The sequence below is a fragment of the Gorilla gorilla genome, chromosome 5 (genome assembly GCF_029281585.2).
Source record: "Gorilla gorilla gorilla isolate KB3781 chromosome 5, NHGRI_mGorGor1-v2.1_pri, whole genome shotgun sequence".
In the NCBI taxonomy this organism is placed as follows: domain Eukaryota; kingdom Metazoa; phylum Chordata; class Mammalia; order Primates; family Hominidae; genus Gorilla; species Gorilla gorilla.
The window spans coordinates 147,197,933-147,212,307 of NC_073229.2; the positions used below are offsets into that span (position 1 = coordinate 147,197,933).

Here is a 14,375-nt window from a genome sequence, read left to right on the forward strand (position 1 = left end):
TGATAAAATATGAAAAAGCATTTCCATTTGTTTGGGCAGAATACATGTTAAATTCGATTATGTTCTTGGAGTACATATAAATTAAACCTCTTCCTAAAATAGGTTTTTAAACAAAATTATTTCCTTAAGATTCTGAAGGTATTTTAAAGTGAATTTTTAGTGTGCTAGAAAATATTTTATAGCTTTTTGGAAAAGTGGTTGTCAGACCTAATTTAGTACTTTTCTGTCGCCGATAGGTACACACTGGTGGATATTTTGCGTGCCATCTTACTTTCTTTAGAAGCCATGATTGAAGATCCTGAGCTTCAAGTGAATGGGTTTGTTTTGATCATAGACTGGAGTAACTTCACTTTCAAGCAAGCCTCTAAACTCACACCAAGTATGCTGCGATTAGCTATTGAAGGCCTGCAGGTAGGATATGGAAATTACCTACTTCCTTGGTCTCTTGTGTTTGACTTCTCTTGTCTAATGTGTTAGAATGAAAAAATGTCTTACTTACAGCATAACAAAAACAAAAAAAATTTGTAGTTGTTGAGCACAAACATTAAAATACTAACTGAAGAAAGGATTATAGAAGAAATGCTGAAGGAAGAGAGTTTGTGACACTAGTACAGAGCTCCCTGTCTAAACGTAAATACAGGTAATGAGCTGAGATTTTTAATCTGAAAATCAGAACAAGCAACATTTTTTAGATTGTAATGATTAGCTATTTGGGCTTGTTTTTGTTTCTTTTTTCTGTGCCTATTAATTAGCTAAATATTTTCTTCATTATTTCATTTAACCTGGTGAATTTGGGATATGATCAGCAATATGTTCAACTGTTGGAAAGTCAATCAATATGTTTTTTGGTCTCTAAGATGCAAAGATCATCTCTCTGAAATTTTCTTTAGACTTCATTGGGTTTTTTTGTGAGTGGGAGGGGCTGTCACATGGAATTTATATAGGAATAGTGCTTCTTCCAGTGAGTAATGTTTAACTACTTGGGAATTAGAAGATGGGAAACATATTATTATTTAGTGGTATGTCATAAACCTGCTATTGTCAAGTTGCTTTTAACTTCCAGGGTGTCCTTCTATTCTCTCTCTTTGCTTTATGCTACTTTGTGTACAATACTTATGGAATTGATTTTAAACTTCTAAAAATATTTGCAAGTTAGTCCTTGAGTGATGTAATTCATTAGACTGGGGCATCAATGTTGAGTAAGCCCAAGTCATCTAGATTTTTACTCATTAGTAATTTCTGACTGCATCTATACACACCTAAATTGATAACTGCTGACCTCTTAAAAGTGGGCAACTTTTCCAGGTGCTGGAAATCTTCAATTTCTGCCTCTGGACTGAATAAGACACACTGATGTTTCTTCTCCATATAGGTTTTTCCTGATGTAGGCTTCCTGACTTGCTCTTGGTGAGACAGCCTTGCTCCTCTCTTATCTTAAACAATGCTTTTTTAAAAACCTCCACAGGGACGGTTAATACAGGATGGTAGAGAGCATAAGATAATGCATGTTTGGAAATGTGTATATCATATAGAATCAGTCCTAACTCTGCCCTTTTTCCAGCAATGTATATGGTGTTCTTCAGTTTGTGAACAAGATTGGTTACCACCCACTATGTTACCTAACACAGAATGGTAACCTAGCCTTTTATAATTGTTATCCCTGTTTAACCTGTGCCTTCTCTTTGCACTAGAGCTAGGCTAGGCCTTCAGCTCCTGAAGGACTGGAGAACTCATATTTTTTTTTTTCCCAAGAAATTAAAATAAAACACCTCAAGAATAGACTCTTGCTATTTTCCAACCTACTTTATGGAGTTTTTTAATAATACTGTGATAAGTCATTGCAGGAGAACAAACTGACAATTTGGAGATGTTTGGGAGCTTCCTTGTTAGCTGTAACTACTATCAGAAGTTCTTTAAGTGCTACCTGTGAACACCAAGGAACTACACTCAGATGAAACCTCTGTGCTTATGTCTAGTGAAGGAAATAATCCCATTCTCTGCATGGACCTGTAATGGCTGCACATTTGGAGCTGCCTTCTCTCTGTTCCCCACAAATATCTCAGCCCCTTTCTCCTTTTTCCCAGAACACAAGACAGAGTAAGAAGGGTTGATTCCTCCTAATTTCCAATTAAGAAGCCACTTAAGAGAAAAAAGCTCTTCCTGGGAATAGATTTGATGTGTTACTAACCTTTAAACTCATTTTTATTTTAAGTTCAAATTGACTTTTTAATGCTATATAATTACATCTATAACCTATGTCTGTGTCTGTATCTGTGTCTGTGTCTACTATATGTATATCTAAAAACAATGGTAATTCTGAATAAGAATATAGGATTGCTAGAAATATTCCGTTGTGACATGCATGATCTCATATTTAGTCTCGTACTGAAGTAACACTTTCTGACTTTTTAAATCAAGTCACTGTTTTACTTTGCATTTGCTATGTGACAAATATTGTGTACCACTATATGTTTCATTCAGAATATGAATAAACATTTTTTTCAATATCAACATAAGACCACAAAATGTTTGAAGTAAAGATACACACACAGTTTTAGGTTGCTAAACACAGCCACCACCATGCCAAGACCATCAACACCACAACAGTAATAAACCTCTTCCAGTTAGTCAGTAAAATGAAGAAATGAGAAGATTTTAAATAAGTCAATTAGAACTTATGCCATAATTCTGCTATCATGTCACCTTTATTTAGAAAAACACAAAAAATATTATAGGGGATTGAACCAAAAATAAGAAAGGCTATCAATCTAGCAGCCAGAGAGGAAACTTACGTGCATTATGAATGGGATGTAACTCTGTTTTGAGGACTCCTTGTCTCTTTTTCTCTTGAGTTGGCTGTAACCTATCAATCCACATCATAAAACTACTTTTTTTTGCATTTTATTTTATTTTTTTATTTTATTATTATTATACTTTAAGTTTTAGGGTACATGTGCACAACGTGCAGGTTAGTTACATATGTATACATGTGCCATGTTGGTGTGCTGCACCCATTAACTCGTCATTTAGCATTAGGTATATCTCCTAATGCTATCCCTCCCTCCTCCCCCCACCCCACAACAGGCTCCAGTGTGTGATGTTCCCCTTCCTGTGTCCATGTGTTCTCATTGTTCAATTCCCACCTATGAGTGAGAACATGCAATGTTTGGTTTTTTATCCTTGTGATAGTTTGCTGAGAATAATGGTTTCCAGTTTTCATCCATGTCCCTACAAAGGACATGAACTCATCATTTTTTTATGGATGCATAGTATTCTATGGTGTATACGTGCTACATTTTCTTAATCCAGTCTATCGTTGTTGGACATTTAGGTTGGTTCCAAGTCTTTGCTATTGTGAATGTTGCCGCTATAAACATACGTGTGCATGTGTCTTTATAGCAGCATGATTTAAAATCCTTTGGGTATATACCCAGTAATGGGATGGCTGGGTCAAATGGTATTTCTAGTTCAAGATCCCTGAGGGATCGCCACACTGACTTCCACAATGGTTGAACTAGTTTACAGTCCCACCAACAGTGTAAAAGTGTTCCTATTTCTCCACATCCTCTCCAGCACCTGTTGTTTCCTGACTTTTTTTTTCTTAAGCAACAGTATTTAAAGTGACCTGGCTAGAGATAGCACCATATACCTTGTATAAAGATACATGAACCATTATTATATATATTCATACATGAATATAGTATAAGATCAATTAAGGGACAATGTGGGAGGGTAGAAATAGAAAAGCTTCTAAAGGCAGACAGAACAGGATTTGGATGGCAACCCTGCCATGCATCAAATACTTGGGCACCTGTTTGAATCTCAGTCTATTCATTTATACCAATTTTCAAGTGTTATTCTATTAGAAATGATACGTCTTCTACCTGGCAGGTAATATCAATGATTAAAGTAATTGATGTGGATCAGCTCATTTTTCAGGTGCCATATTTTTCTGGATGTGCACTGCCTTTCTCACAAGTCAGTGACTACATAAACTGTGATGAATTAAAGTTGAATGACTTTGGGAATCTGAATAATACCATAGTATTCTTTTGGTGCTCAGACTTTAGATACACAGACTGCAGTCTTTTCTACAATTTTTCTGTAGTTAAATAGCATCTAGATATTTTTATGTTGGGTGTCAAATAAAATACATTTTCATGTTAGAAGCAAAGAATGAGATTGTTTCACCTGGTGAAATTTCACCTTTGTTTCTTTTGGAAGAAGCTCTAGGCATAGCTGGAAAGGTGAGGATTGTGGAGATATCCTTGGCTTTGAAAGTTGAGTGAAAGTTTGCTAAGTGGACAAAAACAGGTAGGACATACTGATCAGAGCAACATTGGGGAAGTACTCTGAACAAACATGCAGCTATAGGGGGCTGAAAACACAGGATGAATCTGTATTAACATGGCTAGAATGGGAAATGAATTGAGGAAAACAACCAGAGATGAGGCTGGAAGGGCAGGCTGAACCCTGGCTCTATGGCATACTATATGGTGTGGCTTGTGCTCTCCAAATATAGGGAGGTTTGGGACAGGAACGCATCCTAATCACTTCTCTGATTTGGAAACATCCTTTGGATAAATGAACTGACTTAGATCAAAGGAAAGAGAAGTTAGATCTGGAGAACCCCATACCACCTTTGAAATAATTATAATAGTCTCATTTTTATAGGATAGGAAATGAAACTTTGAGGAGTTTAAGATGCTTAATCAAGTTTTCTCAGCTGACCTCAAGGCTTGAGTCCTGGTTGTCTGACTCCAAAGGCCAATGTCTTTCGTGAATCTTGTTTCTATTGTTTCCAGGCCTGTCTCTAAGAAACAGTAAGTAGGCTCAGATCAAAGTAACTTCTCCCACCAATACTCAAATTCTCACATATTAATATAGGTGAAATTTATTTATTGGAATAGACAGTGCAATTCTAACTAAAGATGTCACAAATGGCTAGCCTGTGGCTTTGGACTTTTTTGACACCGCATGGCAGAACCATGTTCTTTTCCCAGTGAGCCATCTCTTTAAGTGACTATTAGCCTCCCAGTTCTCTAGGATAAAGCATGAAGGCCAAGGGGAAGTCACTTTGCTGATCACCAAAGATAACTTTTATTAATATAACAACAAAGTGATAAGCCATTCATAATATTGGTCCAAGGTAAGTTTATATGCTTTCTCTGTGCAAAAATCTTCAAATGTTTTCAAATATGAAAGACAGCAACCATTTTTACCAACAAAATGTATTTCCTTGATAGGTAAGGCACAACATCAGACTTTTTTTTTTTTTTTTTTTTTTTTGTGGAAAGGGAGTATTCAGGGTGGCAAACAGAAAAAAAAAAAAGAAAAAATTAGAAAGTATTCGGCTTTGATAGAAAAGAAAAAGAAAAGATTGTCTTCCTACTTACAAGAAGTTAACTGATTAGGGTAGTCATAGAAACAGGAAGTTTCTTAGAAAATCAATACAAGATTAAGTGAATGTAACTGGTCGGCTAAGATACCTGCCTGGAAAGCCAACTAAAACACAAACTGTTTAGAAAGACCTACAACCTCTTAGACTCTGAATTTACAGTAAAATTACATGCTTTTTTGGGGGGGCAGGGGGAGGGTTACTCTGTTTTTTTAATAAAATATCTCTAAAACTCTTTATTAATGAGAAACTCAGACTTTTTTATAAATCCAGAATCTCCCAATTTATAGATGATTTTTAGCTTATCCTAGCCCTACCCTGCTGCCCTTGAGACATATTTATCTGTTTTTCTCCCTTGCCTCTGCCCTACTGGGTCTCTGTGCTTTTGCCTTCACAATTTCACAGAACTCCCCAAACTCCATCTGCCAATAAGTACATAATGTAGTCAAGGCATGGCTTGCTGGCAAGGGGTTTGGCTGTAACAATGGATTGAATAGCTCTTTGAATTGCTACATAAGACTCAGATGTATGGCCATCACAAAATGCCTAAAATAGTGCCAGATAGTGTAAGAGCCCTTAATAAGTAGGACTTGTGACAGAATAAAGAATATGTAATCAATTCACTGGTCCTTTCATTTGACTCAAGGGCCCAGTGTTACCAGTGGCCACCAATCTGCTAGCTCTGAGAGCTGTGATCATTCATGTGGAAGGCAAAAAGTGCTGCTGCTACACATTCTGGCTCTAAGCGTTTGGAAGCCCAGTCCTACCTAGGGAATCTTGCCAAAAACGCAGGACATGCTAATGACTTGGAACATCACTGTCCAAGGCTGGGGCGTGAGGAGCTCTCTTAGCTTCACTATAGCATTTGCTTATTCAGTCCTTCAAGTCCTACCTATTTGTAATTTCTAACAGCTTTGAAATTGCATGTGTGTGTGTGTGTGTGTGTAAGATGGTTAAGGGAGAGTGTAGAAAAGAACTTAGTGAGATATTGACTAAATTAGGAATTCATAATGAAACAAAAGGAGTCTGTGTTTTACAACAGTGTTCTTTGCAGTGGTTGTTAAGCTGCCAATAGTTTTCAGGCTTAGAATGCTTTAGACAATAGCAGAAACCTCTTGTTTACGAGCTACATTTTAAGCTTAAGGCAGCATTATGATACATTGATGGGAGGGGGCTGAAGCAATGCGTATCTTTTTGAAAGTAAACACACAGACTCGTGAACTGTATTCATTCAGGCAGCCTGGAGATGGGAACGTTTATTTCTACATTTTGTATGCAGAGGCATTACCACATTGAGAAACAGTGACAAGGGTAGTGTGTAAAAAAAGTGACATTTTGTTCGTCACATGCATAGCTGACTGAGCTAAGTGTGCTTCTTCTTAGTTGTTACTTAACCTAGAACAAAATGAATGAAAACCCTAAAGTTGCTTTATTTCATGGTGTGAGAATGTAGTTTGGCTGAGAGGTTTAGTTCTCAGAAGTAGGACGTTGTAAGTCTTTCTTAAAAGCTGACAATAGTTAAAAGCTATATATAATATTCAGTTCAGCAAGCAGGCTAAGGATTATATAATCTTTGATAATGGACTAGATTAATTCTGTACATATGCCTATGTATGTACATATAATTGATGTATTTTTCTTGTGTTAAAATTGCTGTTCATTTCTTTTGATTTTGAAATCTGTTAAAAGTGTCTAGTTGTAGGAAGCAGTTGTCAACCTTGACAAAAAGTAAAATATAGAAATGAGCGCTCTAGGGTTATTTAACATTTACTGAATTAAAGAGAATTACTAATTATTAATAAAATTTAATACTTCTACACCTTCAACCACTGACAATGTGACTTGTTATCATTTTGCTTCAAATAATAGAACAATTGAAGTAACACAAGGGAAAGAAGAAAATAACACTTTTTGGTCTGAGTCATTGAGCTAATGACAAATGGATAAAAAGTAATTATCTATAATGAAAAACTGAACAAAGCATATGAACTACTCTGGATTTCATTTTATTGGCTATGTTTAGACATGTCCTGAACTAGAGAACAAAAAAGATGAGTGAATGCAGGCCCTCTCTTATTCTTTTCAGCAGCAATGTAAATGCATCTTGATGGGTTCTTCTTTCCCAGCAAAACCTCGTTTTTTTTCTCTCTTCAGATCAAAACTCCAAAATGTGAACATCAGTTTATCCTTTTAAAACACTAGGACTCAATGGCATCGGTTTTTTCTGTAGATACTGATGAAATTGACATACTTGTCTTTTAAATGTCTATTCATTTCATTTTTATAAATTTTATCTCATGAACACTTAATTAAAATCTTTCAAGTATCAATTTAAAGGTTTTGTTTTCTTATATTTAAAAATTTTGGTACTATATTGCCAGAATCTTAGAAGTGAGTGATTCTCTCTTATCCATGAATAATACTCTTGTTCTATTCTCTTAAGATTCTTCTGAAAACTAAAATACTCTTTTTTCTTTATATTCTGAATAGCTTTTTTTTTTTTTTTAAAGTGGGCTTGATTTTCTTCTCTTCTGCATTTGGAGAAGCCACAGTAAACTCACAAGAGAAATGCCTCCTTGGATTCATCCTGGGATACCATTTGATGTGCAATTAATAACAGTGTGTTTCTATGACCTAAAGTCAACTACATTTTGAAAGTCTCCAATTTGAGTTTTAAAACATGGATGAGTATAAGGTCATTACTTAATTTAATGATAGCTGCTGTAACAAACAAACCAAAATGTGTACATTGACTCAACCATCTCTCACATGAAGTCTAAGTGATGGTGCTGCTCCTTTTGATTCAGTGGCCCGTATTCCTTCCACCTTCTTGCGCTCCTGTCTTCTCCATATGGTTTCCAAGGCCACTTTGCTCAATTTTATTCCTTTTCCCTGTAGGGTAAAAAGCAGGGAGAATCACATGCAATAGATTCCTATGGGTCAGATCTGGATGTGTTGCACATCATTGCCTTTTGCATTCCACTGGCTAGAACTCAGACAACGGACAATCATTATGACAGGGGAGGCTGAGAAATTGAATATAACTTGGTCTTAGGAAGAGGAGGAATGGGTGGGCACCTGTACTCTCTTTCACAATGCTGACCCTCTAAAATAATTTTGATGATTCTTCAGTCGGCACTGTAAGGGGTGTTTTGCTTATGTTCTGTGAAAGGAAGAGTTGATAATCAGGCACTGTTTCGAGGAACTTTAATTCCTACATTCAAGTACAAAGGAATAAATATATCATCCCTACAATTCATTCTGTGTACTGACTGTTCTCTGTACCTGACTAGCTTTGCATAGGTTAAGGGGCAGGCGATTTCTACTTTTTTGTATCAGTATAGCTATATCTCTATAATAAATGCAGTACACCTGTGATTCTATCAATTCTACTCTCCACAAATTTCCCTGGCTCCTGTGATGAGTATTTCCAAACATCCTGAATTTAAAAAGAAAAAAAAGGTAAATTATTCCTGTAAATTCTGAAGACTATCTCCAGGACAGCTGCATTAGTCTAGGTTCTCCAAAGAAATAGAACAAATATATAAGGCAATTTATTATATAAGACGTTGGCTTATGCAGTTATGGAGGCTGAGAAGTCCCAGAATATGCACTCACCAAGCTTGAGACCTTGCAGGGCTGATGGTATAGGTCCAGTTCAAGTCCAAAGGTCTGAGAACCAAAAGAGCCTATGGTATAAGTTACAGTCCAAGTTCAAGTTCAAAGGCAGGAGATGATCAGTGTTCCAGCTCAAAGACAGATAATTAGAGTGAGACTCTTACTCTGCCTTTTTTTTTCTATTCAGACTTTTGACAGATTGGATGAGGCCTCTCCCCACTGCGGAGGGCAGTCTGCTTTACTCAGTCTATCCATTCAAATGTTAACCCTATCCCAAACACCCTCACAGACACCCAGAATAATGTTTAACCAAATACCTGAGCACCCCTTGGTCTAGTCAAATTGATACAATAAATTATCACAATAGCTACATAGGTTGAATATTCCTTTATCCAAAATACTTGGGATCAGAAGTACTTTGGATTTCTGTATTTCTCAGAGTTTGCATTATACTTATCAGTAGAGTATCCCAGATCTTAAAACCCAAGATCTGAAATGTTTCAACAAGCATTTCCTTTGAATGCCATATCAGTGCTCAAAAAGTTTTGAATATTGGAGCACTTCAGATTTTGAATTTTCAGATTTGGGATGGTCAAACTGTAGCAATATAGCTGTTGCTTTGCCTTGAAGTTAGAAATCATCCAAATTTGGGATTCAGTTGTCCTACAATGAGAATAAGACATTTTTAAAAATGAGGTGGCCTAACAGGAAACTTTCAGAAATGAATACTAGCTGCTACAACACTGAGAGAGTTTCACGATAAAGTCTTGTTATATGTGTGGACTTAGAGAATAGAATCACTGTTAAGCTTCAGCATGTCAATAGGATTCACCATATTATCAAGATTTTTCAAGTACTTTACAAACTGGTTGGAGGTTTACTTACTGTTTAGCCACATACTGAAAACATGCAGAAGTCAATATAGTTTTAATCAGTATAGAAATTAATAAATAAAATTTAAAATTACATTATCATTACTTAGTCTATCAATTATATTATATACTTCAAATAATCAACTTTCCTCTTGGGAATATTCTAGAAGCTCTTTATGTTATAATTTTTCCCTCTTTTTATTAGTCCTATATTAGAGTTGTCATCCTAGAAATTTAAAAAATTTCACCTTTGTGTCATCTTAGCTCTTGCTCGAATTTCATTGCTGCAAATCTTAGAACTCTTTTCTCTCTCTTTCTTTTGTTTCGTTAGACTCAATCTTAAGGGCTTTTGTCATTGTTCACTTATCTGAAAGAGTACGGGGGGGTAAAATTGCAGAATATTTGCATTCTCTAAAATGTGTTTATTTTGTTTTCACATCTGTTTGACAGTTTTACTAGATATACAAATATGACTTCAAAATAAATTTTCTTAGTACTGTGAAATTATTACCTTATAGTTGTTAGGCATCTATTATTTCTGATGAGAACTTTGAAATTATTATCTTATAGTTGTTAGGCATCCATTATGTCTGATGAGAACCTTGGCTTCAAACAAGTTCTTATTACTTTGTAGGTAGCTGAAATCTCTCTGTAAAAGATTTTAATACCTTTTTTGTTATGTTTGGCATTTAAGCACGCAACCGGGAGGGGATCTTTTTATGTGTCCACCAGACACTTAATACATGCTTCAGTTAAAAAAAATTATTATTTTTTCCTCTGATTTTTTTTGGTGTTTCTATAGCATGGATTTTGTATTTCTGTTCTTAGTCTTCTGTATATAATAACATTTCTGTTTTGTAATTACATATATATGATAAATGTTTTATTTTTATTTTGAGACCATCGTATTATAGATTTATATGCAGTTGTAAGTAATAATGCAAAGAGATCTCATATATGTCTTTCCCAATGGTAACATCTTCTAAAACAATTGTATAATATCACAACCAGGAAATTGGCATTGGTACAGCAGGAATGAAGGACCTGGTTGCTTACGCAGCCTTCTCTGGCATCACTCAGATGGGGATGAGATGCCTTATTACAGCTTGGTGAGGGTGTAACTCTAGGCTCCCCTCTCAGCCTTTGCTGCTATGGGTGAGGATGAGGCCATATTTTTTTTTTCCTGATATTTGGCTAGAATAGTACAGTTATTACCTAAAATTGTTGTTGGTATGTATCTTTCCTAGTTCTTTGGTTAGTGAGAACAAGCTTTTCTTATGGCTTTTAGTCTTTGTGTGCCCATAGGATTTTCCAGTTTCTTTAGCTTTAAATTTGGGATCTATGAGGCAAAATCAAACTAAGGAAGCTTATCACTGTGTCATTCTTTGGGTATCAAGGCCCCTAGCTGGTATGCCTTATTCTCCTTACCTTTTAGAGTATTCTTATGTTTATTTTATATATAATGTTTAGGCATTTTAGTTATAATTAATGGGAGGAATGGGGAAAATTATTACCATCCCATCTTTATGGAAGCAGAAGTTAGAGCCACATGTACATTTTATCTTCTAAAATTTTATCAAACTGTCTGATTTACTAATGTTAGTCTGCCTCATTTGGTTTCTAGTAGTGTTGAAAATTCATCATAGTTTGTACTGTCTACTGTCATTTAAACTTGTGGAGGGAGGTAAGGAAAGTGTGCTTATTCAGTCTGCCATGTTGACTTGGAAGCTCCTTAATGCCTTAAAGCCAGTGATTAGTTTATGATTACAAGATGATAAAAATGAAGGTCATTAGCCACCATTTTTACCTTAGCATAATGGTGGTAGGAGATAAATTATTCTTTTTCTATATGGTAATTGTTGTATGGTGATGATGATAATGATGATGATAAAGATGATACTCCTCGATCTGGATCCCCAGAGAGGTCTTTCCCCCCCGCCCCGGGGTAAAATATGGAAGAAATTTATTTCCAAAATCAAAATTCTAATGGATGTACTTATAATTCTTGGCAAATAAATGCAACCAGCCTTGAACTAAGACTCTTAAGCTTAGAAAACCATGCTTATTTGTAGCTGGATAGTGATGCAAGCAGATTGGCAACTTTATCAGTTGATTTCAAAAGACCTCAGGGAGATACATCTGGTCAGCCCATTATTTCTCTTGAGATGACTAAGGGAAAGCACATTCTGCCTCACATAGAACAATGATGGGTTTCTGCAGGACTGGACAACAAACTATATTTAATGATAACTGAGGCATGGTGTCTTAACATAAGGTGGATGATAAACATCAAAGCAGGTCCTATTAAATGCTAAATGTGGAGACATAATTTAGTTAGGGAAAGGGAAGTGAAAACACTCTTATGTAAATAACAGGAAACTGTGTTCCAGTTTTATAGATATTTAGAACTAGGAAAGACCTTAACTCAAAAAGAGTAAAAGTAACTTAAACATTGTTTAGGAACCATCAGAGGAAGCCTAGATTGACTTCAGCAGGACCATGGAGAGCTCTCTGGAACTCAGTTGCTGTGGTGTGTGTCCTTTTCTCTGCAGTTCTGTTTCTCTCTAGCCATCAAGGCCTTTAAAGAAGGTCCCTCTCTTAGAATAACTTGAGGCTGCTGCAGAAGTAGGGTTTTCCTGCATTGTCCCTGAATCTCACAGTTTATGTGTTTGAGTTGCCAAGCTTCTCCCTACAGGAGTGCTTGTTTTTCATTATTCAGCTATTGTTTTTAGAGTTGGTGGAATTATTTACTGGAAGCTTATGTGTTGGTATTAAGAATAGAATTATCCCCTCCCTTTTCTTTTCCCTTGGAGGCTTCCCATAAGGTTATTTATAACCTAATTTACAAGCACAAAACATTCTTAAGTTATATACAATAAGAGAGAATTGATGTACTGTGATTTGAGTTTTATCATGAGGCCACATAAGGAAGAAAGAGATTTACTTTTTCTCATCCAAGAAAGCATCTAGGAAAATCATAATTTGATTATCTGCCTTCTTCATAAAGAGATTTTGGAGAACAATTACATAGGATATAGTCCAATCACAGTTTTCTCTTCTCTTGACAACTGCTAGGATAGGTTAGACTTTAGAATCAAGCATTCCTGGGCTTAAATCTTGCCCCTATCATGTCCAGATTTTAATTTTGGATAGAATACTTAACTGATCGAAGTCTTTGTTATCACATCAAAAATAGGGCTAATGCCTCTACCTGGTATTGTGATGATTATATGAATTGACATACATGAAAGAAATTGGCATGGTACCCAGTCCTATAAGGTTAAAATCAGCCTTGGTCATTCATTTCTTTTTTGTCCTATGCTCAAGAAGAGAATGCAAGTAAACTTATGTAACAAGAAGATGAACCCTTCAGGCTGAAATATGTTTTTTATATAATGTAATTAATCAGCCAAACCTGGCACATCATACAAAACTCACCAACAGAAGTTTGATATGAAGAACATATACCATCCCCATTTTCTGAAAATAATGTTCTTTTTAAAAAACCATAGGCAGTCATAGGCAGTTTTTCTCTTAGAAGTTTATGGCCACTGCCTCTGGCCTTCCATGTTGTAAGATAATGATTAAAAATGATTATCATAGGTATTAGCTCTTTACAACAAATGAAAATCACTGGTTTATTCCTAGGACACAAAACTTGAGATTTTCACTTTTGGGAATGTCACAAATATTTTCTACTGAAACCACATGAAGAGATTTGTATATACATGATTAATATACACATATCTCCTCACTGTTCTCAACTACATGAAGAGACCCTCAATGGTAACAAAAACACTCAATTCAGCTAACTCACCAGGTGGCAGCAAGGAGGGTCATGCCATTGGCTCTGGGTGGACTAAAGGCATATGGTAGAATTTTGATTATTAAAACTTCCACCTGACATGAAATAGGGTAGGATTCTCTTCAGAGACCATACCCTGGAGGGTTCAATATCTCAGGCATTTGAAAGATTCAGGATAAGTAGTCATCAAAAGGACTATGAGAAAGATATCTAATGTATTAGAGAAATACTTTCTTGAAAAATGGAGGTAATAAGATTTGGAAATAATACTGGCCAGGTTGTGGCATTTTAACATCAGAAGTATGTTGGGTGCAATTATTGTAATGAGTTGTCACACTTGGAATGGCAGCATAGGGGACGCCTAGTACTCAGGAAGCTTTGGATATAATTATTAAGCCATGTGTTCCTAGGAGAAATATAAATGGGAAGACAATAAAGGTATTAAAATAGTCAACCAAAAGAAATTCAAAGGATGAGGGCAGCTATCCCAATATAAGCTTAGGATACCATGCCTACTTTCTTCACCTGAGCCAGTTCTCAGACTCCAAATCCATGAACTGAAGAAGAATATAGATCCCCATGAAGAAAGACCCTGCAATACCAAGGGTATAAAATTATTTCATCAGTTGTTTTCAAAGAGATTTACAGTCATTCACCTGGATAACTAAACACGGGAATAAGG

The 14,375-nt window shown here is 35.8% G+C and overlaps 1 protein-coding gene across 1 annotated transcript in view; it reads left to right on the forward strand.

Annotated features, from left to right (window-relative positions):
- CLVS2 (clavesin 2) overlaps window positions 1-14,375 on the forward strand; it is a 77,237-nt gene that overhangs the window by 14,714 nt on the left and 48,148 nt on the right. Inside the window, exon 3 of the mRNA XM_019030243.4 lies at window positions 237-411. Within this exon, the coding sequence (XP_018885788.1) occupies window positions 237-411 (175 nt within the window). The remainder of the gene's footprint in view (window positions 1-236; window positions 412-14,375) is intronic.